At 54.2% G+C, this 24,079-nt stretch overlaps 12 protein-coding genes across 12 annotated transcripts; 5 read left to right on the top strand and 7 right to left on the bottom strand.

Annotated features, from left to right (window-relative positions):
* Positions 1-201: 201 nt before the first annotated feature.
* On the bottom strand, positions 202-2,529 carry CCR4 (Glucose-repressible alcohol dehydrogenase transcriptional effector; the record flags this gene model as incomplete). The annotated part of the gene is made up of 2 exons (XM_049328795.1): positions 202-1,027; positions 1,076-2,529. The coding sequence occupies 2 exons, from the start codon at positions 2,527-2,529 to the stop codon at positions 202-204; spliced, it is 2,280 nt and encodes a 759-aa protein (XP_049191767.1).
* Positions 2,530-4,197: 1,668 nt separating this feature from the next.
* Positions 4,198-5,410, top strand: J4E83_001841 (uncharacterized protein; the record flags this gene model as incomplete). The annotated part of the gene is made up of 2 exons (XM_049328794.1): positions 4,198-4,498; positions 4,548-5,410. 2 exons carry the CDS (start codon positions 4,198-4,200, stop codon positions 5,408-5,410), a joined length of 1,164 nt encoding a protein of 387 aa, XP_049191766.1.
* Positions 5,411-5,497: 87 nt separating this feature from the next.
* Positions 5,498-5,803, bottom strand: LYRM5B (LYR motif-containing protein 5B; the record flags this gene model as incomplete). The annotated part of the gene is made up of 3 exons (XM_049328793.1): positions 5,498-5,552; positions 5,608-5,620; positions 5,671-5,803. The coding sequence occupies 3 exons, from the start codon at positions 5,801-5,803 to the stop codon at positions 5,498-5,500; spliced, it is 201 nt and encodes a 66-aa protein (XP_049191765.1).
* A 1,200-nt stretch (positions 5,804-7,003) lies between these two features.
* Positions 7,004-7,634, top strand: J4E83_001839 (uncharacterized protein; the record flags this gene model as incomplete). The annotated part of the gene is made up of 2 exons (XM_049328792.1): positions 7,004-7,149; positions 7,307-7,634. 2 exons carry the CDS (start codon positions 7,004-7,006, stop codon positions 7,632-7,634), a joined length of 474 nt encoding a protein of 157 aa, XP_049191764.1.
* Positions 7,635-9,311: 1,677 nt separating this feature from the next.
* J4E83_001838 (uncharacterized protein) lies at positions 9,312-12,288 on the top strand (the record flags this gene model as incomplete). Its single annotated transcript, XM_049328791.1, has 2 exons — positions 9,312-11,070; positions 11,117-12,288. The coding sequence occupies 2 exons, from the start codon at positions 9,312-9,314 to the stop codon at positions 12,286-12,288; spliced, it is 2,931 nt and encodes a 976-aa protein (XP_049191763.1).
* Positions 12,289-12,670: 382 nt separating this feature from the next.
* Positions 12,671-13,394, bottom strand: J4E83_001837 (uncharacterized protein; the record flags this gene model as incomplete). Its single annotated transcript, XM_049328790.1, has 2 exons — positions 12,671-12,867; positions 13,004-13,394. 2 exons carry the CDS (start codon positions 13,392-13,394, stop codon positions 12,671-12,673), a joined length of 588 nt encoding a protein of 195 aa, XP_049191762.1.
* Positions 13,395-13,719: 325 nt separating this feature from the next.
* Positions 13,720-14,610, bottom strand: J4E83_001836 (uncharacterized protein; the record flags this gene model as incomplete). The annotated part of the gene is made up of 1 exon (XM_049328789.1): positions 13,720-14,610. The coding sequence occupies one exon, from the start codon at positions 14,608-14,610 to the stop codon at positions 13,720-13,722; it is 891 nt and encodes a 296-aa protein (XP_049191761.1).
* Positions 14,611-15,280: 670 nt separating this feature from the next.
* J4E83_001835 (uncharacterized protein) lies at positions 15,281-16,373 on the bottom strand (the record flags this gene model as incomplete). The annotated part of the gene is made up of 5 exons (XM_049328788.1): positions 15,281-15,782; positions 15,833-15,980; positions 16,029-16,160; positions 16,217-16,237; positions 16,289-16,373. The coding sequence occupies 5 exons, from the start codon at positions 16,371-16,373 to the stop codon at positions 15,281-15,283; spliced, it is 888 nt and encodes a 295-aa protein (XP_049191760.1).
* A 412-nt stretch (positions 16,374-16,785) lies between these two features.
* Positions 16,786-17,938, top strand: J4E83_001834 (uncharacterized protein; the record flags this gene model as incomplete). The annotated part of the gene is made up of 5 exons (XM_049328787.1): positions 16,786-16,969; positions 17,019-17,134; positions 17,185-17,664; positions 17,714-17,861; positions 17,916-17,938. 5 exons carry the CDS (start codon positions 16,786-16,788, stop codon positions 17,936-17,938), a joined length of 951 nt encoding a protein of 316 aa, XP_049191759.1.
* An 821-nt stretch (positions 17,939-18,759) lies between these two features.
* Positions 18,760-19,958, top strand: J4E83_001833 (uncharacterized protein; the record flags this gene model as incomplete). The annotated part of the gene is made up of 2 exons (XM_049328786.1): positions 18,760-19,459; positions 19,939-19,958. 2 exons carry the CDS (start codon positions 18,760-18,762, stop codon positions 19,956-19,958), a joined length of 720 nt encoding a protein of 239 aa, XP_049191758.1.
* A 52-nt stretch (positions 19,959-20,010) lies between these two features.
* On the bottom strand, positions 20,011-21,150 carry J4E83_001832 (uncharacterized protein; the record flags this gene model as incomplete). The annotated part of the gene is made up of 4 exons (XM_049328785.1): positions 20,011-20,262; positions 20,342-20,552; positions 20,691-20,976; positions 21,027-21,150. The coding sequence occupies 4 exons, from the start codon at positions 21,148-21,150 to the stop codon at positions 20,011-20,013; spliced, it is 873 nt and encodes a 290-aa protein (XP_049191757.1).
* A 672-nt stretch (positions 21,151-21,822) lies between these two features.
* On the bottom strand, positions 21,823-23,676 carry J4E83_001831 (uncharacterized protein; the record flags this gene model as incomplete). The annotated part of the gene is made up of 1 exon (XM_049328784.1): positions 21,823-23,676. One exon carries the CDS (start codon positions 23,674-23,676, stop codon positions 21,823-21,825), a length of 1,854 nt encoding a protein of 617 aa, XP_049191756.1.
* Between the last annotated feature and the right edge of the window lie 403 nt (positions 23,677-24,079).

Below are 24,079 nucleotides of genomic sequence, written 5' to 3'. Positions count from 1 at the left end.
ATACCTCCCAATGATCAGACCGCGCACCGTCTATCGAGCGATTCACCCCGTTACCAAACCTAAATCTCCATCGTGAAGCCCGCAAAGGACGCGAGCGAACCATAGCAACCGAACACCGAGCAAATGACGCCTGAAAACGACGGAGATTGCTGCACCAGAAAGCGTATTGACATGCCCGGAGGCCAAACCACGTCAAGCCGATCAATTCCTTCGATCCCGGCTTGGCCCAAAGTCGACTTCGGACACCTTCTTCGCCTCTTTGCGATTCTTCACGATGTATTGCGCGTACAGGGCCACGTGGTCACTGGGGAAGTGGTAGTTGGGGAAACCCGGTACCCGCTGGAGATAGTTCTTGTCAATCTCGCCAAGCAGACCTACCACCTGCAGTGTGTTTGTCGAGTACCAGATGTAGTCCAGGACTCCTTGGAAGTGAGGTACGTAGTTCGTGAACGCCAACTCGCCGATAGATGCGTAGCTGGACTTGAGACTGAATGGATGGGATATACCGTCTCGTGTGAAGTTACCATACTTGCGGCTTCCCAGATCCACGTGGGCATTCGAAACATTGCCATGTGTGATAAGATCGTAGACACCGGAGGATGGCAGCGAGTTGAAGTCACCGCATAGCAACACGGGGATATCGGAAGGATCAGAGTATTCCTTGGAAGGTCCGGGCTCCTGTGTCGGGTCGGGTTCGGCTCCTTCTTCGCTATCGCCATTCGTGAACTGGTACACCACCTTGTTCTTGCAGGCCGGGTGCTTAGTCCATTGAGTTGCAAGCTTGGTGATACCCTCCATCAGGATGGCGACTTGCACAAGCTTGACATCCTGGAACGCAGGGTTCCAGAAGACGTGTACGTTTCCGACGATGAATCTGGAACCTGTAGCACGGTTTTCGAGGAAAGCAACAACGCCAATATCGTCTCTGGGCATGACTCGATTGAATATATCGTGTTCGCCCTTCATATCCGGACGGTTGATGGCTGTATTGGCGAAGTCGATGAGCTGCTTGTCCAGCAAGATGTACCTGGGCTGATTAGTGGGGTTCCGCAAGACGAAACGGATGACAACTTACTTGCTGTTCTTGTAGAAGATGGCACACCCATCGACCAGCTTTGCTTCCCTTTCTGCCATGGTACGCGCTCGTGATTTCGGCCAGAATACTCCCTTGTAGTCGTTGTGCGCCAGCTCTGCTCGGAAGAACTCGTTGAAACTATCTTGATCGATTTCTTGCAGACACACTATGTCTGCATCGCGCTCCCGCAGTTCAGCAAGAATGAGCTCCCTGCGACTCTCCCAGGCCAATGCTGAGCTCGGTGTGTATCCGTACTGTGATTGCGTACAGTATTTGTCGCACAAGATGTTGTAGCTGAGCGCGCTCACAGTCTCTTGTGCCGTGTCTTGAACCTCATCGAGGACAATCCAGTCTCGCTCTGGTGGCGCCTCTGGACCCGGTGCGTTCTCGCGGAAGTGCTTGATAAGTTCCGTGGTGCCTTGTTCCATTATGATCTGTTTCAGGTCGTCCGGAATGGGGTTGCCCTCGATACCTAGCATTTCCAGTTGATACAAGGATCCTAGTTCGTATGGCAGATTCTCGATGTGGTTGTCGAACAGGAGCAGCTGCTTCAGGTTCACTAGCATGCCAATCTCCGGGGGTAGATATTGCAGATTGTTCAGGGAGAGATCGAGATGAGTGAGGTTCCGCAGCTGTCCAATCTTCTGGTGCACGTAGGTGAGCTTGTTGGAGTTGAGGTAGAGCTTGGTCAGGAAAGTGTAGGCAAACAAGGCTGGCGTGATGACTTTGAGATTCTGGCCGCCAAAATCGAGAATTGTCCAAATGTGCTGGTCCTTGGCGTCTTCCACCCGCTGAGCAGCAGGCCTATTGCGCTCTTCCTTGTCTGTCTCTTTTTGCATCCCGTTTGATGTTCCCGCGACAATGCTCTTACTAACGCTCGGGTGGATGCGAGCGTGTGAGTGGGCCTGCGTCATCTCACGCGCGGTCTGGTGCAGCTTCAATTGCTCTTGCCAGTGTTCGGTTGGTGGTTTGCTGAGTCCACTATGAACGCTGTTTGGTGTGCCGTTCTGGAGATGGCCCGGCGTAAAGTGGGGCTGCACGTTGGACATACCCCCACTCGAGATGTTGTGCTGGTGGTTGAATTGGCCGACATGGTTGTTTCCGGAGATATCCTGGTGCTGCTGGTGATGTTGATGCTGGTTCTGGTGGTGCTGGTTGTGTTGGAAGGGCTTCCCCAGGTTCATGTGCTGCATGAAGTTCTGCTGCCCTGCTCGCCCGTTCATCATAACGTTGTGGCCCTGGTGCCCATGGGCCTGGTTGAACATGCCGAACTGCTGGGGAGACGACTGGCGCCCAGGAGATCGTGATGGCGAGGGGGTGTCGGGGTTGGGGAAGGGTATGCGGGCGGTAGACGTGGGTGAGCGCACTCGGCTGGGGAGGTTGCGTATGTTTTGTGTGTGTTGCGGATAGAAGGTATTGCCGGTTCCCCTGGGGTAGACCGAGTACTCGGCCATCTAAGGGAATCGCGGCGGAAGATATCTGGGGTCGCGCAGGCGGCCTTTGTGCTGGGGGTGAAAGGCGCGGGATGCTCTGGCGAGTCGGGGCGTCAGGTAGGAGGAAGGGTTCGGGCACGCGATCTTCTTCGTTTTAACATGGGCGCCCGTGCGACTCCTCGACATGAGCACGCGTTCAGCAAACGCGGCACCAGTATACCATGTATTGATACCCCGGCGGTTCGCGAGTGAAGGTAGTGTTGGAGCGGGGACTCGGTAGCGAGCGAGGGCGGAGGGGTTGCGGGCGTCGAGGCGTGCTGGAGATAAAGGGCTGGGGCGCGGGCTCGTATTGATATCCTGGCGGGCTACTGGTAGGGAGCAGTCAGTTGGTGCGGCGGGGAATCGAAGAGGTTGGACGGGGAGCTCGAGCGGGCAGCAGAAGCGTGTGGAAGCGGCGCACGTACGGCAGCTGAGGATGTCAAAGGGCGCGCAGGAGGGCAATCGGGCTCAATCGTGCCAGACAGACAGTAAGCGGGTCCAACTGCGGCGCTGTGAAGAATAGAGAGCGTAGTGATGCGATACGTGAAGCCCAGTCGAACCTTGCCCGATGCATTGGGGTCCGCCGCTTAGCGGGCCACGTGACATGGAAGCGTCGATCCAAGCTGAACGCCATGAAACTGCTCATCTGTTCTCTCGCGACAGGGCCTGTGCCCGCGTTGGCTGGGTGTTCATCAGAGTAGTCCTTGCGTTCTTCCTTTTGACGTGCATGGCAACTATCGATCAAGTGTATAGGACTGGCCATGGTACCTAGGCACACACCCTCTCCGCGGGCATTCGACGTGCATCTATCCCTCCTCTACATGTGCCCTGATTCACGTATGTGTTTCATCCACGGAAAGGCTACAGATTACGCAGTACCCTCGCCCTTGATCCTCGTTTCCGCCGTGCACTGCATGCCCTCGTGAGCTTGTCGCTGCTAGACTCGGGCTTTCCCCACGCTGGAATATCACCTGCAGCACGTCTTCGGCTCATGCCGCGCTCCTGCAGACGGGCGCCACATCGCCAGAAGCTGCTCGTTCGCGGCGCTCGCACTGCCCAGCGATGTATCGCCATAGAGAACCTGGGGATTCACACAGCCGCAGCCGTTGATTGGAGATGTGTCCTCGGCTGGCCTCGCAGCTCCTCACCTGAGCTGCCTCCCACACCCGGAGCTGTGCCGAAACTTGCATTCACATACACGGCGTGCTGGCACCATCCTCTGATCTGATCTCTCTCCAGTCGAGCTCTGCTTCCTTGTCGCATCCGCTCCGCCGTCCCGCTCATTAATTGCTGACTCGCCTACACGTGCTTATCAGACGACTAAAGACCGGCCCAATATCGCGTTCCCGCTAAAACAGTGGGGCTAGGGTAGGAGTAGACTGGACAACCTCGAGCACGTTTCCAGGTCGTCTCCATGGGCGATTGGCAGTTGGCAAGAACACTGTGCTTGCTCTACGTGTGAACCTCTCTGGCTAATCCCCTCCCCAGTACCGCTACTACGGCGCCAACGCCACCGCCAGCCCTCCCATACGCCCCAAGACCGTCGAAGCAAAGCAATGGGATCTGACCACTACGGACGCTCTCGGTAGAACCATCTCTGCGTCTTCGACTTCTGCCTCAACAGGCGCGCGCACCCTCTCAGGCCACAACATGGACATAACGCGCGGCTCCATGTCCAGCAGCTCCACCCAGAGTACCAGAGACGACACGGGCGTCCCCTCTACCGAACCCTTCATTCTGCGCCATGGCCGCCGATACATTCGAAGCGCCCAGAGCTACCCCCTCCCGTGCGACCTGCCCGAGCTCCACCGCCAGAACCTACATACCCTCCTTGCGACAGCCGTCTTCGGCAAAGCCATGGGCTCCACCCCCTCATACCCACCGAAGAAAGTGCTGGAGGTTGCGTGTGGCTCCGGATACTGGTCGGCTGTGTGCCATGAATGGCTGAGTGGTAGGTATACCCCGCACCTTCTGTACGATTCAGGGCTGACCGTAACCAGAACAGGGCTACGATGATGTTTCCTTTACTGGTCTAGACATTGTCAATCTCGCAGGAGATTTACAGCGCCAGGGCATCGACTGGAAGTTCGTGCAGCATGATCTGCGCAAGTTACCACTGCCGTTCGATGATGAGGAGTTCGATGTCGTCGTGATGAAGGACCTGAGTATGGTGATACCTGATGGGCAGCCCTCGCAGAGGACACTCGATGAATGCACTCGGATCCTAAAGTCTGGGGGCACGTTGGAAATATGGGACACAGACCACATTATCCGATCGATCCTGCCGCATCCTCCACCACCACCAGGCAAGAATCCTCAAGAGTACGCTTGCGCTGTGTCAACCGGAACGTTCCTCATTTCGCACACCACACCCTTTACCGATGTGCAGAACAAATATCTCCAAGACTCAAACTCGTGGATCCAAGAAGCGCTGGACCGACGCAAGCTCACGGCAACCCCTTGCTCTCGTATATCGCAAATCCTGCTTCAAGAGCCGGACACTCTGTGCGAGGTGGAAAACCGGCGGGTAGCGATTCTTCTCGGTGAACCACGGTGGGAGCGCGAGGCTGCGGGCGAGACGATAAAGCGGCGTGGAAGCGAGGCGGGGAAACTCAAGAAGGGAAGCGCAACCCTGGAGAGCTCCATTCTGACCAAGGAGCAGGCAGCGCTAAGACACACGGCATTGCTTGTCGTCATACAGCTGATTGAAAGTCTCGAGCCTCTACTCAAAGAAGTCAGCGGAAAGAACCAAGAGGAATGGCAGCGTTATTGGAACTCCATGATCAACGACCTGCTTGAGCAGAAAGGTGCCTCGAGCGGTGAGTGTCTCGAGCTCGGCATATGGTGGGCCAAGAAGGCGTAAAGTTCAAGTGGCGTACCTTGTTATTTGTGATATCCCGGTCTACGCAAGGCCACGGTCGGCGAAATGTCAGTTATCGTATTATACATGCTAGGCGAGTTTGTCGTAGCGCTGGCGCAAGGTGCGATAGCGCTTTAGGTAGTATCTGGATATAGTTAGGAATTCTTTCGATTTTGCTTTTTCAGCTGCTGCAAACGAACAGTGCTTCAATCTCTATAAGATGTTAGCATGATACATTGGATGCCTGGTATGGCGTGACTTACCTTTCTTCACGTACTCCGCCCTCTCGATGCCCTGCTTAATCTTGGCCTCGTCCGTCAGATTCTTTTGGCTCGCAAATGCCTTGTGTAGGCGTGTCCTAAAGTAATCGTAGCCCTGGGGATATTCCCGGCCCATGAAAAGCAAATCTATTCATTTCGTTAGCCCATGGAGTTTGCTACGAGCCGAGGGAAAAGACCATGCTACGTACCCTTGTAGATCCGGATGACCTGGTGGCGAAGCGCGGGATTCGGGGATGTCATTTTTCAATGATGAAGCAAACGATGTATGGATCCAAAGAAGTCGATGCTAGAAAGCTGTCAAACGTCAATTGCGTGTGTACGAGCAGGGTGCGGAGTAGTTGTAGCAAACGCTCGGGCCCGCGTCCTGACGTAGCGGCTGGCGGACTTGTGGATGGAATTGGATGTGGAGGTAGCGGATCCTCGGCTTATCTTCCGTATCCTCGGAAGGAACGCCCTAGCTCTTGCTGCAATCGTTCGTGAACACCACCGCGCTGTCTTCCCATTGGACTCCGTATTTCACAATAATGAATACCATGCGACCCTTGGTGCGCTCAGCGCTTTTTCGTTCTAGACCTGCATGGCCAGCTCTTCCGGTTGTGCAGGGAGTTTCTCGCACGCGGTATCAGTCTACTTCAAGCGGTACGTAAATTGGGTGTCGATTCTTTGATGCTGTTAGTGCGCGCAGCACGGATCTATGTGATCGATTGATGGGCACGTTGTACCTTGTAAAGTATCTCAAGCCAGTCACTATACAGTTGTCCAAACAGCTATCATTGTACTTTATAAGGGGAAGAGCTGGAGCATCACGGAATACCAATAGCTGACCCACATCTGACACAGAAGCACCGGCAACTGCAGCGCTCAGCCCAAGATGGCTCTCGGACGTTCGAACACGCATCGGCAAGTGTATTAGTTTTGGAATGAACCCTGCACAGATTGAGGAAGCTGGTTTGATATTACAGGAGACTGCAGCAGACTGTGAGTTATGACAAAGGTGGTTCATGTCATGACGCAGAACCAACTTCTTATGTGTCTTACAGGGCGAGAACTTGTAGCTGGTAGCGAGGGTTTTCTTACAGGCAGGCAATGGCGGGGTCTCTACCGGCAAGAGGTGGTATGGGGTGAAATGGTTAGGATCCTGTCTAACGAAGTTGTGTACAATTGCTGATGTGAGCGATCGTGTGCAGGACAGCATGGTAGGATGACCCCAATACGTGTATACTGATAACTGCTGACGGATGTGAAGGGTACTTACTTCCCTACCTGGGCCTTGGATATCTAATTCTAATCTCTGATAGGTCATGTCAACAACGTCATGTACAATCGGTATGCTGAGTCGGCGAGAGTTAACTGGACGCTGAACTTTGCGGCGAGCGACCCACAACACAAAGCCGAGTGGATGGAGCTCATGACACCGAAGAGCGTTGGCTTGATACTGCGAAGCATCAAAACAGACTACAAGTTTGTAAGTTGCGCGCGCTACTGGTCCAGCTGGAGGCTGGCCGAATTCTTGAAACGTCACTGACGGAGAACTAGCCCATGAAATGGCCTGATAGGTGCGACCACGAACGCAAACTACAAGATGCAGGGCTCAATGTTTTAACACATACATTATCAGGGTGACCGTACTGCACAAGCTTCGAGACAAACCGACACAAGACACCGATCACTTCATCTTGGACGTACTAATCCTCTCAGAGGCCCAGCGTCGACCAGCAGCGCGATGCACCGAAGACATTGTCGTGTACGACTATCGAACAGCGAAGAAGTCCCCACTGCCGTCTTTTATGATCCAGAAGTTCCAAGATACATTCAACCTACAGGAACAAGCGAAAGACAAGAACAGCATTAGGGTCAGAGGGCTATTGGATCGAGTTAGGGAATTAGAGAAGGGTAGCTGGGATAGACCGGATGCTAAAGAAGACTTTGGTAGCGCGGCTCCGTAGAACATGGTGATACTTGCGAGAAAACGCCTCATCAGACCCTTGATATCTGCGGTTCGCATTCGCAAACGGTGCCTTGATTTCTGGTTCCTCCTGTCCCGTGAAAGCTTCGCTAGTGCGACGTCTTTGAACAAGACTAACAAATAGTCATGTCTGTAGCGGCGGTAGAGTAGGATTTACTAGCGGTGTTACATAGGTATCGTCATATCCGTCATCATATACCCCTGCAGCGGCATGGACAGACAGCACGCGGGGTTGATCGCGTGTCCGAGGTCGGCGCATGGCAGTCAAACCAGTTGTATAGATGCAAGCGATGGGAAAATGGCAAACTGCCGCATGAACCCACTGCATGGCGTGATTCTCATCACAATGATGTACATGAAGTGGGATGTTCTGATGCCTATTGCAGCGATCTGCACGCCCGTTGCGCGCGTGATGTTCCGGCTTGCCTTATTTGCAAGTCGAACGGGCTGCTATTGGCGTGGTTGGGTTAAGCTTCACGCCGGCACACTGCAGAGGGCGGAAGAGGGTCATGGATGTGCAGGCGGAAGGCTTGCGCGCTATGCTCGCCTCGAGGGAACACAGATAGATAAAAATGCTCCGAACAATTTGGGATGCTGACAGTGCACCGCTTGACCCGGTATAGCAATGCTCAGTAAGGTGTGGCGTAACACGTCGCATGAGCATTGCTGTGCAGCCGCTGTAAAGATTCATGCATCGAAGGGGCAGGCACGCTCTATCCGCGTACCTAGGAAGCAGACAATGGGTGACGGCGGCGTGAGTAATAGCGTCGGCGGGGTTTGCCCGCTGCAGAGACTTCAGGCATGCGGTGAACAGACAAAGCGCGGGTTCATTCGCCCTGGAGCTTGCTATGGCTCAGGGGGGTCCTGGTGCACGCAAATGAGCAGGTAAGCTAAAGAAGCCGGCGCAGGCTAATTGGCTGCCTTGGAAGACGTGTTTGTCTGGCGATGCAGCTGTGCGATATGGCAGAGGCAGCAGACGGGGGGACTATGTAGAGGAGGGCAAGATGAGGTGCCAGACAGGCAAGATCACTGCCGGAGAGGGACGGGCGATACTTGGCTTCCCCGGTAGAGTGAAATGACGGCCTTGTTGTCGTGGTCAAGATCGGCATCATGAACTGGAATCGGACACAGCTCGGCTGATCTGCGTGGCAGCAGCATCAAGATATGCTGCCCGCGTGGTTGTGATGAGGGCGGTACAAGCCGGACACATGGAATTTTGCCGCGGATAGGCAGCGTGTCGAGGGCGTCGTGGTTGCATGTGCAGGGCGGTCGTGGTGAACCACGGGTCGGCAGCGCTGGAGACGTGGAACCTCGGAGTCGACAGGCAAATCAGCCGTCAGGTGCATCGTGGCTTGTCAGTGCTCTGGTCACAGCGTGGCCCACTCGCGCAGAGGCTTGGGCGGTCGGGTTTTCTTGGTTGACTTTGCATTTGACGTTTAGCACTTGCAAGTCTTGGCACGAGCCCATCCGGCGGAAGGCACGACTGAGCAGGCGCAGGGCACCTTCCTCGCTCCCTACACGTCTTGCCCAGCACACGACACCCCCCCAGACTCCCCCACCGAGCAGCGGCTCAACATCTTCCAGTCCTGGCTCGTCCTGTGCAGCAGTCGAGTCGCGCCAGGGAGAGGTTTGCCCGCTCGCACCCGCACCGCCGTCTATGGTAGCGAAGTCGAAGAGGAACGCGGCGCACGACAAGCGACACGAGAATGGCCTTGCGGCCCCCGGCAAGAAAATCACAAAGCAGAAGAGCATCCCGCAGCTCAATGGCCACGCCAACGGGAAGCCCAGCGAGCCCTCGCCGCCGCTGCCCAGCCATGTAGACACGACCGAGATGACGCAGCACGCCAGCGCCCACGATCCAGCTCCGGGGTCGAGCGCCCACGCCAACACCATGGCCGCTGCTGCGTCGGCGGGATCAGGGCACCGCACGCGCGCTGGCTCGGATGCCTCGCTCGACAACACCCCCGAGGCCTGCCGCTCGTACGACAATGGCAGCGCCGGCGGGCCCTTTGATCCCATGCCCTCGACTCTCCGCCGCGCCGACACCAATGCCTCCAAGTCGGCGTCTATCTCCATGGCCAGCATGCTCGCCGTGCCCGCCACCATTCTCACGTCCTGTCCGCTGCGGGACGTCCTCGCCATCCTCATCATCCTGCTCCAGCTGCCCCCCACCGTCCTCACCGTCGTCCAGTTCCTGTTCGCAACGCTTACTTTTGTCCCGCCCCAGGCCGGCACGCCCCTCTCCGCCCTCTCCGCCTTCCCCTCCTTCACCGACATCTTCCAGGGCTCCGGCGGCACGCCCTCGCTCTTCACCACAATCATCGCCGACACCGTCATCCTGCTCGTATGGCTGCTGCTGTGGGTGCCTGCCCAGAATTTCTTCCTCGACCTCGCACAGGCCGTCATAGCCATAGCGCTCGGCGGTGCCGCAGCCGGCAAGAAGGGCACGACCAACAGCATTGTCATATGCTTCGTCATCATTCTTTCGAGCCACGTCTTCAGATTCAGGCCTCTCCGGCAACACATCGTCCACTTCCTGTGGACGGGGCTCGCCCGGGGAGGCCTTGAATTCTTGACGAGCCCCCCGAGTACGCCGACCTATTTGGAAAGCTTCTCGACCCCCCATGGATGGCCTCGTAGCCTCCTGGGCATTCATATTTTGGCCCAAGGTGTCGTTCGTATCATCCGACGCTCTCTCTCTCGACGAGAACAATCAACCTTACCCACCGGCAAGAAGACAGATCCAGAGTCTGGCACGCTGCAACGCTCCAACTCCACGAACCTCGATCCCACTGCCGACGTGCCCAACTCCTCGAGCACCGATGGCCGCCCCCCGGGGCCGTCGCCTGCAGCACACGCAATCAAGGATAAAGCGAGTAGTGGGAGGAGGAAGAGGAAGCAAGCTACTCATGTTCGTAGTCAGCAGCCATTCTGGGCTGCACTTGCCAGTACAAAAGTTACAGTTTTAAAAGAGATGGAGAGTAGCCGGGCGGCCAACGATGCCGACGAGGCTAACGCAAAAGACGCAAATCACATTGGAAACGCTGTTTGGAGATCGGAGGACGATCGTGTTTGGATTTCAGAAGTCGGCTTTTCCGACATTTCATTTCGTGTTAGTTTATCTGGTGGAGCTGGCCTTCAAGAGCAGGACGACGAAGATTCCAGCGTCGGGTCTGGGATAGACAAGTCGAAGCCCTTCTACATCCGCGTCAACGGCGCGGACTGGAGCTCAACCCGCATCCGACAGAGCGAGCCGATCGGATTCCAGGGACAAGAGGGAACGGGCTACTGGGTAGGAGAAATATTTGGTCTAACGGCTCTCTCGAACTATTATTGCGAGTTTGTTCGGACCAACGACAACCAAGTCTTCTACTCAGCGAGTCTTATTACCTCGGCCAGCCCGGTAACCGAACTTGGTAAGCAGAACATCTTGTGTAGCCTTACCTTGCTAATGCGTGACAGCTTCAGCTTCTATTGCCTCCCCGCCAGCCCATCAGACCCTACGACCTTCTTCGCCAACAACCACGTTGAAGAACTCTATTGCCGCAGCCGACCAGCAACTACAGGAACAGCGCAATCGATTGAAGCGAAACAAGAAAGACCACAAGACAGCCATTACCAACATCAAGAAAGAGGTAGACACGCTCGGCAACCGCCTTGCCAACGCCGGAGGTAGTGATGAGCGCCAACGCCAGCGCGTCCTTCAATTCACGCAGAACATCCGCCAAGCTGACGATGCTGCCGCCGAGTTTTCCCTTCAAGCAGAAAATCTGGGAAGCATTCCCGAAGATGAGGCGAAGGAGGCTGCAGCCAAGAAGGCAGAGTGGAAGAAGGAGCGTGACAACAAGAATGCTGTTGCTTGTGAATTCGACAAGACCAAGGAGGAGATCGAGCGACAAGTGCAAAGTGTGGAGTCCGATATTTCTACTGCCTTCCAGAAGAGGGAGCGCCTTCAGCAGCGTCAAACCAGGCTCAACGAGCAGCACGATCGTCTCGTTACTGCCAACGCTGAAGGTTTCACCGCCAAGCAACGAAGGGAGCAAGAACGCGCAGCATTACGAGCACAGCGCGCTGAAGTCGAGCACCAGTATCGGAGCAACATCAATGGTTACGAAAGACGCACTGAGGAGCAGAACATGTCAACCAGCCAAATCCTGCAGACTGTTCAGCAGTACGAAGAGCTCCTCCTCCAGCAAGCGCACCAGCACATGTCTGTTCCCACCACACCAGAAGGCAATCTCCCAGGCACGAACATGTCGCCTCACGGCAATGGTTTCTCCAGCTTCACGTTCCCGTCAATGCACTCGCACATGAACGGCACTCCCGGTTCCATGCGTGGAGGTCGCGGTCGTTCCTCGTCGATGCTCTCTAACGTATCCGGATTCACCGACGCTTTCGACGAGCCCGCGTCTTCAGGCACTTATGTCCTCGGTAACCCCTTCAGCACTCCAGGTCCGATCAATGGCCGCAATCGCAGTCACGGTAGTGGCAGCCTCAGCTCAGGAACCTCCAGTCAGAGTTCGAGCCAACGAGACCCATTGAGCCCAGTCCAGAGTATTAAGCCGATGATGGTGCGGAGTCCTACTAGTGGTAGTGGTAACAGTCTGATGAGTCCGATTGGCACTGGCAGATGAAACCGTACACGATTTGATCTTTACGTATCTTTAGGTAGTGTTCCAATGTGATATTCGCGTCCTTTTCGTGTTCTCAATATAGTTCTCGCTTTGCTCCAATTGAAGTGATTTGCGTGTGAATGAACAACTTCATGACATGATGCTCACGGATCGTAAGGAATCATAAACTACCTTTGATACCTACGTAGAGACACAGGTGTATGTACTAAGACGTGAAAAGGTAAGTAACGACTACACCGCAGGATACGGTCTTTATTTGCTCAGTGGAAGGTACACGAAGACTATCCCGCTGCCTTATGCTGACATACAAAACGCCCCCAAACATGCTGTAGTCCCCAAACCTCCCCAACTCACCCCTCAAGTGCGTTGACGCGTTGAATGTCTACATCTCCTCGATGATGGTCGACAACCTTGGACTCCGGCCGGTCTGCTCCAGGTCTTCGCTGGCATCGTCCAGTCTGCCGCCGCCACCTTCAGCATCACCCCCATGCTTATATTCGACTTCCTCTTCACCCTCCTGCCCTCCTTCGCTTACACCCGCAACGTTGGGAATCCTCCCATGCTTCATCCCCCAATTACCTGTCTGCATGCAGACACCTATTCCAGACCATGCCATCAGTCAACCATACCTTCATTTTCCTTGCTCCAACGATAAAATCCAAAATCAAGACGCGAAGACAAGATAGCTGAAAGGAAAGAAGTGACATGAACTTACTGATAACTCCACCCATCCCCTTCCTCAAGTCTTCCAACAGACAATTCGCCCCAGTGATGATGTCGGGCTGATCCTCCACATGACTGATCAGTGTCCATGATGTGAATGGCGAGGCTGACGGTCCAGTGTAGAGAATCAAAGCCACGCCGTAGGTTGGCCCTGTTCTCTCTTCACCGTCGTTGTTGCTGCTGGTGCTAGCAGTGTTGAAGGTGCTTCTGCTATCGTTGCTACTGCCACCATTGTTGGAAGTCATGCTGTAAGTGACTACATCATAGACTTTTGTTGCGTCTTCCGATCTCGTGCCGTAAAGAGGCGTTGCGAGACTGATGATTTGTGTCTTGATGGCAGTGAAGAGCTGTTGCTCGAGCAGTTGTGCGGCGTGTGTTGACATTTTCTTGTCTGCTGAAATTTGTGTTGGATTGATTAGAGGAGGTTGAGGTTGTGTCTGTTGATATGGTGTTGAAGTTGAAGTCGTAGTAGTGAGCGTTGGCAAAGGCGAGTGACCAAAGTGGAGGTGAATGTCAGAGATGGACATTATCGCGGTACCAACGTGTGTATCGTAAGTCACCTCGAAAACAGAAGAAACACATGACAGAGCTCTTATCTTTGCTCTCGTTTGCTCATTCATCTACAGCCAAACAAGTACGATGCATCTACAAACCGTCGTTGGCCCAAGTCCCCAACCTTCCACCGTCACTCAGTCTCAAACCTCTCACTTATCCACACAGATTGCTCCGCTGCCCAGCATTCCAGCGCCGCATCGCCTCTTTGATCTGTGTGTCAGTCCAAGGCCCGTACCTCTTGTGATCTCCGTGTGGTAGATATCCCGCTTGGTGACTCTCTTTCACCCTACTTGCTGCACCCTCCAGTGCCATGATCCACCAAAAGCCCCCTTCTGCCATTCTACTACCATACAGCTTCCATAATCCAGGCATATGCACCACATCTTGCACACAGTAATCCTTGATCGCTTGACTCAGCGGCCTCTCTTCAAAGACCGCATATCTGCCACCTCGTTCCGGAGCGAAGAGCCTGACACCAGCTGCTTTAATGGCGCTGCAGACTTGCCTCTGCATTGGTGTTATGTTCAAGCGTGAGGCGTTGTAGTCGATGGCTTTGCCCAAACCCAGGAGGTGTTCACGAGAACCGCGTGTAGTAGTTGCTAGCTCCATGAGTTGGATGTCGTGGATGCAGGAGAGGGAGACGGCGTAGTGGGAGAAGAGGGCGTCGGAGTCGTTGCGTACATCGAAGAAGACTTTGGGAATTGCTGGTGATTCCAAGATAGACTTCAGGGTTGTGGAAGGCTTTCCGGCGTCTTCAGTGAGGTTTGTTGTGCTGGGCGTAGTATCAAGAGGCGCAGTCACGCTTGCTGTTCCTGCGATGGCAGGTGTTGAGAATGCGCGAGCGCCTAGAGTATGGATGTCGATGAGATACACAGTCTCCTTGGGGAGTACATACAGGGTTAGTAGTGCGATCGAACCATTCCTGCTGAGCTTCGCGCCTTCCAGATCGATGTACAGACTTGGTGGGGATACTGGCAGGTCGTCGAGCGTTGCTAGTATAGAAGAGAGCTCTTCTGGAGTTGATATGAATACGACTGGAGGCATGATTGTGATTTGTTGGTACTGTATGTGGTTGTTGTAATATTCAAAGAATGTTGTACATTTATGTCAGACAGAGAGTGATTGTTTGATGGTTCTGGACACGACGATACCGAAGAAGAAGAGACGAGTGGGTGCGGGCCATGAGAGACCCATGAAGAAGGCAACAGGTCGTACTTTCCGATTCGCAGACTGCACCTAGTATTGCCTGAACATGCCTTCTGTAATCTGGTTCGACAAGATATACCGTCGTGTAAGCGGTGCTAGCCTTTGCAGAAACCGGTGAAGTTCCTGCATATCTCAACGAAACAAGGTGCCACGAAACCCAATAGCTACTGACGCGGAAGTCCCATGTTTATCGATTCAGCCTTGGTCCACTTTCCATTGGATCATGACAGTCGATATGCAAGTGACAGAAGCCTATTGTGGAAAAAGATCATCTGACCCGTTCTTACCAGGGAAGGCCAACTCATGTTGTGTTAGAACCTATCTTGTCATTTGAATGCATTACATGTCCTGAAGTGGTGGCGGTTGGGCAATCTGGAGGAGGGGAAGCGAGGAATGCAGACAAGCCAATGAGATCCAGACCAATAGTGTAACACAGTCGCCAATGCAGGTAGAACACCAGGCGAACGGATAATGTAGTCGCTACTGGCTCTAGATATATGCGCGGAATTTATATGTAACGTCCCTGGGGATCAAACTTGTCCATGAGCTCCATGGACTTTTCGTACATGGTGAAGACGATACCACCACTGAGGATCAGCCGACCCAACCTTGGAAGTGCTCCTGACCAGAAGGTGAAGAGCCCCTCGTCTCGGAAGATCTTGGCTACACAGTCGAAGCTGTTCTTGTAAGAGCTCCGTGCTTCTATTGACTGCATGCGTGTCTTGACTGTGTCGATGGGCATCGTAGTGTAGACGGTTATTATGCCTGCGAGTCCTCCGAGTCCGAATGTGCTGAAGGCACCGAGCTTCTCCCCTGGGGTGACGTATGACTGTGCTAGCTGCTTGAGCGATGTGTAACTGGAGAAGCGAACGGCCGAGTTGGCTGCTTGACGTGCAGTCGTTGGGAGGAAACCTTGGAAGAAGCCGCGAATGCCCTTTTCTTGCGCGATTATTCTTGATCCGTGCAGGAAGCCTCGCATGCGTGGGTTTGCCGACTTGCGGTCGTCAATACTAGGCGGATGAGTCAGTGAAGGCACATGAATGCGACCGAGGCTGCTTACAGTTGGGTTTTGATGCTCTCGAACGGAGTCACAGCTAATAATGACTCTGTAGCTCCTGCACCGAAACCAGCTATGACTGTCGCTGGGCCGGAGACTTTGCCTTCAGCGTCTGCCAGCATGTTCCTGTACATGTCGAATGCGACAAATCCTGCGCGAAGAGTCAGACAGTCGCCTTCCCGTTATTTCCACGACGTACTTATGCCCGCCTTCAGAGAGTTGCCGATGATCAAGGTTGTGCATCCGGCGTACCACTGCTTGCCGAACGGCGGCCATGGCAGCTTCTTTCCGTCAGGTAATCTTCGGTTGAGTTGGGATCGTGTCTTTGCGACTATGTTGGGGTCAGGTTCGACTTGGTCATGTAAGCGGATACGATGCGGTGCGTACACTCAGCGGGGTATGTGATTGCTGGTCCAGGGTCAGTCATGAATCAGATTACGATCCGGGCGCATGCTTTACAAATCTCTACGGCACCTGCAGTTGCACCTGCCAGGATTGAGCGCATTGCGCTTGGCTTCTTCTTCTCGGTCGTTGCAGTCGCCATGACGTTTCAAGTCGAGCAGCCTCCGGTGGTGATAGGAGTAGGTTTGTACGCGCAGCAATTACGCGGGAAAGTTTTGGCGTGTCTACGTCGCGTGCGGTAATAGGAATTCGGCGCAGTGACGTAGTATTGGTCTTGCACTCGAAAGCAATGTAGATTCTTTGAGAAGTAATAAGAACCACAGTTCGAGGAATCTCGACGCGCCAATGTGAACTAGATTTCCCCAGGTTCACAAAATCCTGAATCCATCAAGACGGCCGAGGACGGAGGTGAGCAACGGGCCCGCATTTCGGCGCCAAGCATCCCGCTTGACATCAGCCCGCCTGCGCTTGGGCCATCGAAAAGTTACGCTTTCGAGAGCCATCTATCGCATCGCCATCTTGAAGTTCCATTCCAGTCACACGTTTAGTCCACCATGATGTCCCTACGCAATCTCGCCCGCAGCGCCCCGCGGTCTGCTGCTCGATTCTCCACCAAAGCCGTCCGCCCGCAGTCGTCGCTGCGACAGACGTCAGCTTTCCAGCCAGCATGGGCTGCCCCAATTCCCCGCCTCACAGCTTCTTTCCACATGTCAGCGGCGCGGAGGCAAGACAGCGGTAGTACGTATAGGATATATTGCGGTGAGAGAACACGGCTAACGTGATTTAGTCAATGAAGAGCTCGTCGCGAAGATCCAGAGCGAGATTTCCATGGAGGAGGGCATGAAGGAGGACGAGGATCTCTCTGCCAACATCAAGGAGTACCTTGAGAACAGTCCTTTTGAGGTGCGACCTTACATCACCATTGCTACTGGCCGAAAGCTTACAGCCATTAGATTGAGGACAAGGCAGGCAACCAGGAAGTCGTCCTCACCCGCACATACAACGACGAGAAGATCCGAATCACCTTCACCACCGCCGACCTCAACAACAACCAGCCCAGCGATGAGCTTACTGAGGACAATGCCATGTACGACGATGCCGACATGGATGTGCAGTCTGGCGGCGCCAACACCAAGGGTGCCATCAACCAAGGCACCACACAAGACGGAAACATCCGCGTAGCTCCCGAGGACCGTGTTGCTCCCGCTGATCGCGAGGAACTTGAGGACGACTACGAGGATGATGGCCAACAGCAGGGCTTCCCCGCTCACGCTAGCATTCGCATCGAGCGTCCCGGCAAGGGTGCTCTCGCTATCGAGGCCACCGCTCAGGACGGCGACTTCCTGATCGAGGACCTCTACTACTTCCCTACCGCCGATCTGGCTGACCCCGCCACTGCCGAGAAGGACTGGTCAAGACGCGCTCTCTACACTGTAAGTGCAAAGGCTGCATGTAAATCGTAACAAATCTAACTTCTAACAGGGCCCTCCTTTCAACAACCTAGACGAGGACCTCCAGATCCTCCTTGAGAAGTACCTTGAGGAGCGTGGCATCAACACCCGTCTTGCCCTGTTCATCCCCGACTACATTGACCACAAGGAGCAGAAGGAGTACATTCAGTGGCTCAACAGTAAGTCGCGCTTACGTTTCTCAGTTCCAGTGTCAGGAGCTAACAAACCACCAGACATCAAGAACTTCGTTGCCTAAGCTCGAACCGAATCGAACAGCATCGTCAACGTTTGAAACCCGGCTCAGACAATACGAACCGACGCTTTGCCGAAGCTTTCACGAAGTAACAAAAGTCTCTCATGTATAAACATATAACGCATCTCAATAATTGAGCTACTCGGGGGCGTTAGCGGAAGTGTAAAATAGTTGGTGAGATTGCTCTTCATACATCGTTCTCTGACACATGCAACACTATCTTGCAAGCAATCATCAGAACGCGAAAGAGACGATCGGAGTACTAGGTAACTCGAGGCACCAACCTCATATGGGTTATCTCGGTCCTTAATCTACGAGAACCACGACTTAGGTATCATCGAATGCCAAACAAACGCATATAGCGCTTTTCCACTCATCACTGTCCGATTTTCCCCCTCTGTCCGATGGCTTATCGTGTCGTTTGATCTTCTTGTCTCATTCCAAAGGTCCGTGTCGAGACAAAGACCCGGTTACGGCGCGGCGTTTGCTGGGCCAACAACAAAGCCACCGTTCGTCATCCGCGCATGCACACAAGGTGATTGTTCACTCAATGAAGTTCCGCAAAGAAGTTTGTTCGTTGTCACTGCCGTGGGTGCAGTCAAGGATACATTTCGAAACAACGTTTTGTGACTCTGAATGACGGTCTCCCTGTGATGACTGTATCCTCCTCTTCAAAGCTCGAGGCTACTACTGTCCATACCAAATCTCCGCCGCATTCCTCCAACTTTAAACAGAGTGTTGATCGATACTAGCTTGCGCGTTTGACGGACCGCGATCGATAATCGTGCAAGGGAGTAGGGTCTTGCACGACTGACTCACAAGCCATGACGCGCAATACCAGCCCACGCAGTGTTGGTAACGACCCTAGTCGCATTCCATTTCCAAACCTCCCACCGCCATACACATTCAGAGGCAGCCGGCCTACACAACGAGGCAACACAAGTTCGTACCTGACCAGAGCGAACGTTTCCGACTTCACCACTACCAGCACAATCCTCGTCGGCCCTCAACTCACACCTTTCCAGATCCAAACCAGCCTCCTCACATCAAAATCTTCCTATTTCCGTGCCGCGCTCACCGGACACTTTGCAGAATCTAGCAACAACAGCATAACACTCGACGATGTCGCAGTCGACGACTTCCAACTCCTCGTCACCTGGCTTTACGAGCAAGCAGTACCAATCCCCTACAAAGACCGGAAACCAGCATACTACACCCTCCTCCACGTCTACGCTCTAGCCGACAGACTGGGACTCGAAGGCGCGAGAAACGCCATCATAGACACAATAAGCGATCTTGCCGACGAAACGAACAGCGTGCTAACGCCCTCCGATACACGTATCTTATACGAAGACATCCGCGAATCGGCGCCTATCCGTACCCTCATTCTAGATCTCTTTGCCTTCAAAAAGACAGATCGATTGCTGGAATTGCATGCGGGGCTGTGGCATGCAGAGTTCCTCCGCGATCTGACTGTGCATCTGAAAAGACCGTGTGCGCAGGCTATGCAGCGGCATAGACTGCGTATGTGGTGTCCCATGTCCTGGCACACGACTCGCGGATGTGACTACTGTGGAGTTGTGCTACTGCCTAGGTGTGGAGCGGTGGCTTGTGACGATTGCTGTGTGGCGTTTTGTACGGCTTGTGTTCAGGGAGGTGTTGCGATGGCGCGGTGGGAAGTTGGGAGATTTGAGGTTGTGGAAGAGGAAGGGACGAGTGGAGAAGAGAACAGTGGGAAGAAGGTGAAGAAGTGGGAGGCTTGTAAGCCTTGGAGGGGCGCGAGGTGTGCGCTTTATCATGAACATGCTGAGACGGAGAGGTGTGGGGATGTCTTTTTGGGAAGGTGACGGGTTTGGTGGACATAGATGGGACTGTTGTTATTTGGGTATCATATCGCAATCTCGCACTTCCTTGACCGAGCTCGCTCTTTTCCAACGCCAATTAAGATGCTCCCCAATAGCGCTTGAACACATTCTCTTTCTCCGGGCCTGATATCGTCTCAGAGGACATTACGAAAGACTAAAACCTCCTCATGACCGAAAATATCGCCAAACGCCTCAAGTCATGACAGATGTCTACTTGCCACCTTGAGAGCTACTAAGTCTCGTGGACCGACGCCTTGATGCCTCCCCAGTTCCCCTTATATAGCTGCCAGTTTGTAGTGACTCAATCGTAGGCGACGCCTTGATTGGCCTGGCCGCCGACTTCTGTCTCTTGACTTTCTGTGCGACGCCGCGGGTTGTAGGCTTCTGTGGTGATTCCTCATCGGTGCCTTGTTCGAGCTTTTCGTCGATAACTAGGTTCGCAAAAGTTCTCGCCTTTAACACCTGTAGCTTATGTCAGTCCCGGTTCCAGTGACATGTAATGATAGAGGGTCTCGGCCCAGAAAGCCTCTTGTCTACTTACGGGTTTGCCGACATCCCACTCTGATATGTCCGAAGGACAGTCCGACAACTCCGAAGGCGAGAAGAACGTGCGTGGGTCCGGTTTGGTTGCTTTCAAAGGCGTGACGAATTTGATCTTCAGTTTTGTTGGCGACCTTTCAACGGGATTGAGGTGTTCGGGTATACCGCACACGCCGCAGCACTCTTCCAGAGTCAAGTGTACCTTCTTTGATCTGTTGTTCAAGTTAGCTTATCTGCGCTGGCTGTGAGCCTAGGATGGTGTCGAAAGACGCGACAGTGGAGTTTTGTCCCTCAAGTAGGCTCCTAGCTGCGTGGATGGGGTGTTTGAAGTGCTTTAGTATGGTACATACCTGCTTTCGATCAAGGCACTCTCCATTTTGCCAATGAGATGCTCTCTATCAGCATGACCACGAAATAGCTCATCACGTCGTAAAGTGATAACGCCACCCGTGCTCTTGACATTTGATGCGAACGTAAAGATTTCGGGGTCCTCTTCCACTCTCTCGGTTTCGTATTCTCCATCGTGGATATTCTCTTCCACTGCACCGGCCTCTTCATCGTCGTCGCTCAAGCACAGCGGTGGCAAGGGTGTGGGAGCACGAGCATCAGGGTCGTAGCAGTCGAATTCGCGATAGACTGGATTGGTCAGTCGTCGAAGTATTTGCGAGGTCGTACATCGCACTTACCTCCGGCGTCATCGGTGAAGCCTTCTGAATCCCATTTGTACGTCCCGTCGTAGAACTTGCGTGAGTGCTCGCTGAGGGCTACGTCGTCGGGTAGAGGAGTGTAGTAAGCTGCCAGGCCGACCATGATACTTTACTGATCACCTGTTGTGTTGCTCGGGGCGCCTTCAGTGTATAGAATGAGTAAGAGTTGTGTGATAAAGATGAGATACCGGAGCTGATTGGGACCACGAACGGGGAGGTAGTGATTTTTGTGAGCGTGGTGTTAAGATGGTATACGCGAGCGTGACCTAGAAGTGCTTGAGGTAAGAGCAGCTGGACAGAAGGCAGGAGCCGCACTCACCGCTTAAGGTCAAACAAACGCAGCGAGCCCTTAATGAGAGAGTGCGGCGCCTAAGATGCGGTTAGAGCTTTAGATTTCTGTCCGCGCATGTCTTATGCCCGAATCACTCTTGACAACGATCCCACAGAGAGAACCTAACAAACAGCAATAGAAAGTAATCCTGATTTTGGAGTAATAGTTCTATGGTCTTGAAAACGACTATGAACCGTCGTGAGAATAACGCCGGCTAAAGTAATGCCTACACGAACGCCCTCCGACTTGATGACCTGCTGGCTGGGTGGCTATTGCGGTGTCGACCGAGCCATCTGCCTAGCCAACGGTATCTTACAGATAACTAAACAATACAGGAAATCGAACAGGAAATGGAAGCCCATGCTGGGGTTCCTGATGCGAATGATAGTCAAAGTGACACACCCGACCGTACTCAGGGTTGACCGTTTGGCGAAGGCCGGTGTGCTACATGGCGCTAGCCTGGCCGGCGTGAGTAGACATGTTGGTCAGGGTTTTAGCCATAGACTCTCGAGCTGCCTTCTCCTGTTCCATTTGTGCACGATCAGCCTTAGTAACGCGGGGCTTGCGGACAGTAGAACCACCACGAGAACCTGGACCGCCTCCACGCCCTCTACCACGACCTGACGCGTCGCCTCGTACGGTGCCGCCACGTCCTCGTCCTCGTCCACGTCGAACGGTGCCATCGGCCCTACTCAATGTTAGCTTAGTCTGGTCTGAAGATGTGGTGGTCACGTACCTCTCCACAGTTGGCTTCTCCTCGGTAACGAGTGGGCCACTGTAGACGAAGAAGCCGTCTTTCGCCATGAGCGCTTGTTGTTCCCAAGCTAGCTCGGTGTCGTCAATAAAGTCATCCTCCTTATCGTAATCTTCTTGCTTGCGCTTGCGTCGCTTCTTGCCTCCGTTCTCCTTGGCCGATGTCTCATCGTCCATGCCGCCCATCTCGACGTTGCTTTCGTTTTCCGATAAGTCGACAGACTGGTCGTCGTTTGAGCCCCCACCTGCAGCCCGCTCCAGTGCTGCACCTGCTGCCGTAATCTGACGCTGGCGCTCTTTCCGGGCGGCAATGCGAGGATGTAGAGCAGCGAAGCCGTACTTCCTCTCGACTTCTTGCGCGAAGTTAATGGTGACGTTTTCGCGTCCCTTCAAGTCGAAAGTGAGGTAGATGTTAGTGCCTTGGGTCTCAGAAGTGCCGTTGGCATTGGCAACGGGACCGAATGGCGTTCCCGACAAGAGACCGCTACCGGAAGGCAGCGGTGGTGGGGCCTCTTTCTGGCGGACGGCTTTGGCGGGTGGAGTGGGAGCATTGGATTGTGAGAGGGTACCGGAGTTTGTGGAATTTTCTTTTGCCATTGGGACGGATGCTGGCTTACTGGGCTCGGTGTCAATGTCCATGGGAGTTGGGCCTGATGATGCAGTGGGATACGGCTGAGGCTGGTTCTGAAGAGATGTTTGCGGTTGCTGTTGTTGGAGTTGAGGTGAGTAGTCTTGGGAAGGAAGGACCGACGCTGGTCGCGTGGAGAAGGCGGCAGGTGACACGGGTGCGGATGTGATAGATGCCTGTTGCTGAAGCTTGGCAGGATGTGAATAGAAGGAGTTGCTGGCAGACGGCGGGTCAATGAGACTTGTGATGGAAGGTGAGGCACTCGCACGGTGGTTGATCGGGGGTGAAACAGGCGGCGGAGGGGCGCTTGCTGGAGGCTGCGGTTTTGACTCAAAGGTGTCGCCCCGGATAGGATCATATCTTTGGCCTGAACTAGATGGCCGTGGTGTGGATGGCGCAACGCTGATATGGGAGAGGTTTGGGTTACTGTGGAGAGTCGGCTCGGGATTGCTCAACACACGGGTTGGCTGCGCGACTGCAGGCGGCTGCTCGGCTTGCAAAGCAGGGACGGATTCACTGGGCCCAGTCTGTGGTATGGGTGATAGCTGCACAGGCGGTTTCTCGTCGACAACCTGTGCGACTGGTTGTGCCTGTGCCTCGAGCGATGCCTTTGTCCTCCTCTTCCGTGGCGCAGGCGCGGCATTTGGGTCTTTGGGCTCCGACTTACGGGGCTTTCTCGTCTTCTTTTCTGGCTCTGGTGCACTTGGGTCTTTGGCCTTTGGTTTCGGACCTGGCTTCTTGCGTGGCTGGCCGTTCGCAGTAAGGCCGCGTGGAGCTGGCGATGCATTTGCAGGGGTTGGCGTGCTAGTTCCAACACCAACACCACCTGCAGCTGCGCGGACAGTTGCTGTCGGAGTGCCCTCAGGCGAGTGCGGGGGCGAGCTTAGACTGCCCGGCGAAGATGCATCGTCGGCCATGGCGCCGAACACTAGGTCGATACAATCCCCAGAAGAGCACCGGGGCGCTTCTAGTGCAGACGACAACAGAAAAGGTCGAGATAATTTCCCGATGTGAGCAGCGGAGGCGCGCAGGCAGATTCAGGGCGCTGGTGCTGGCTGAGCGCGTGTGTAGACTCAACACCAGAAAAAGCGTGGATAGCAGACTACTGCAATGGCTTGCGAGAACACCAAAGTCGAGGTGCAGCCGAGAGCCGGCGCGGGAGATGTCTAAAGAGCGTCTGATGCACGGCAAGGAACACCAAGTTTCGATCCCTAGCGAGAGTTTGATGGCAGCCGCCGCCGCAAGAGCTGTATCGATGGAAAGGTAGTTGCAGCGTTAGAAAATTGTACAGGAAAGAGAGAGAACAATAGAGGAAGAGAA

The sequence above is a fragment of the Alternaria metachromatica genome, assembly GCF_023757995.1.
Source record: "Alternaria metachromatica strain BMP 0045 chromosome Unknown scaffold_3, whole genome shotgun sequence".
Taxonomy (NCBI): domain Eukaryota; kingdom Fungi; phylum Ascomycota; class Dothideomycetes; order Pleosporales; family Pleosporaceae; genus Alternaria; species Alternaria metachromatica.
This window is presented reverse-complemented; position numbering and strand designations above follow the sequence as displayed.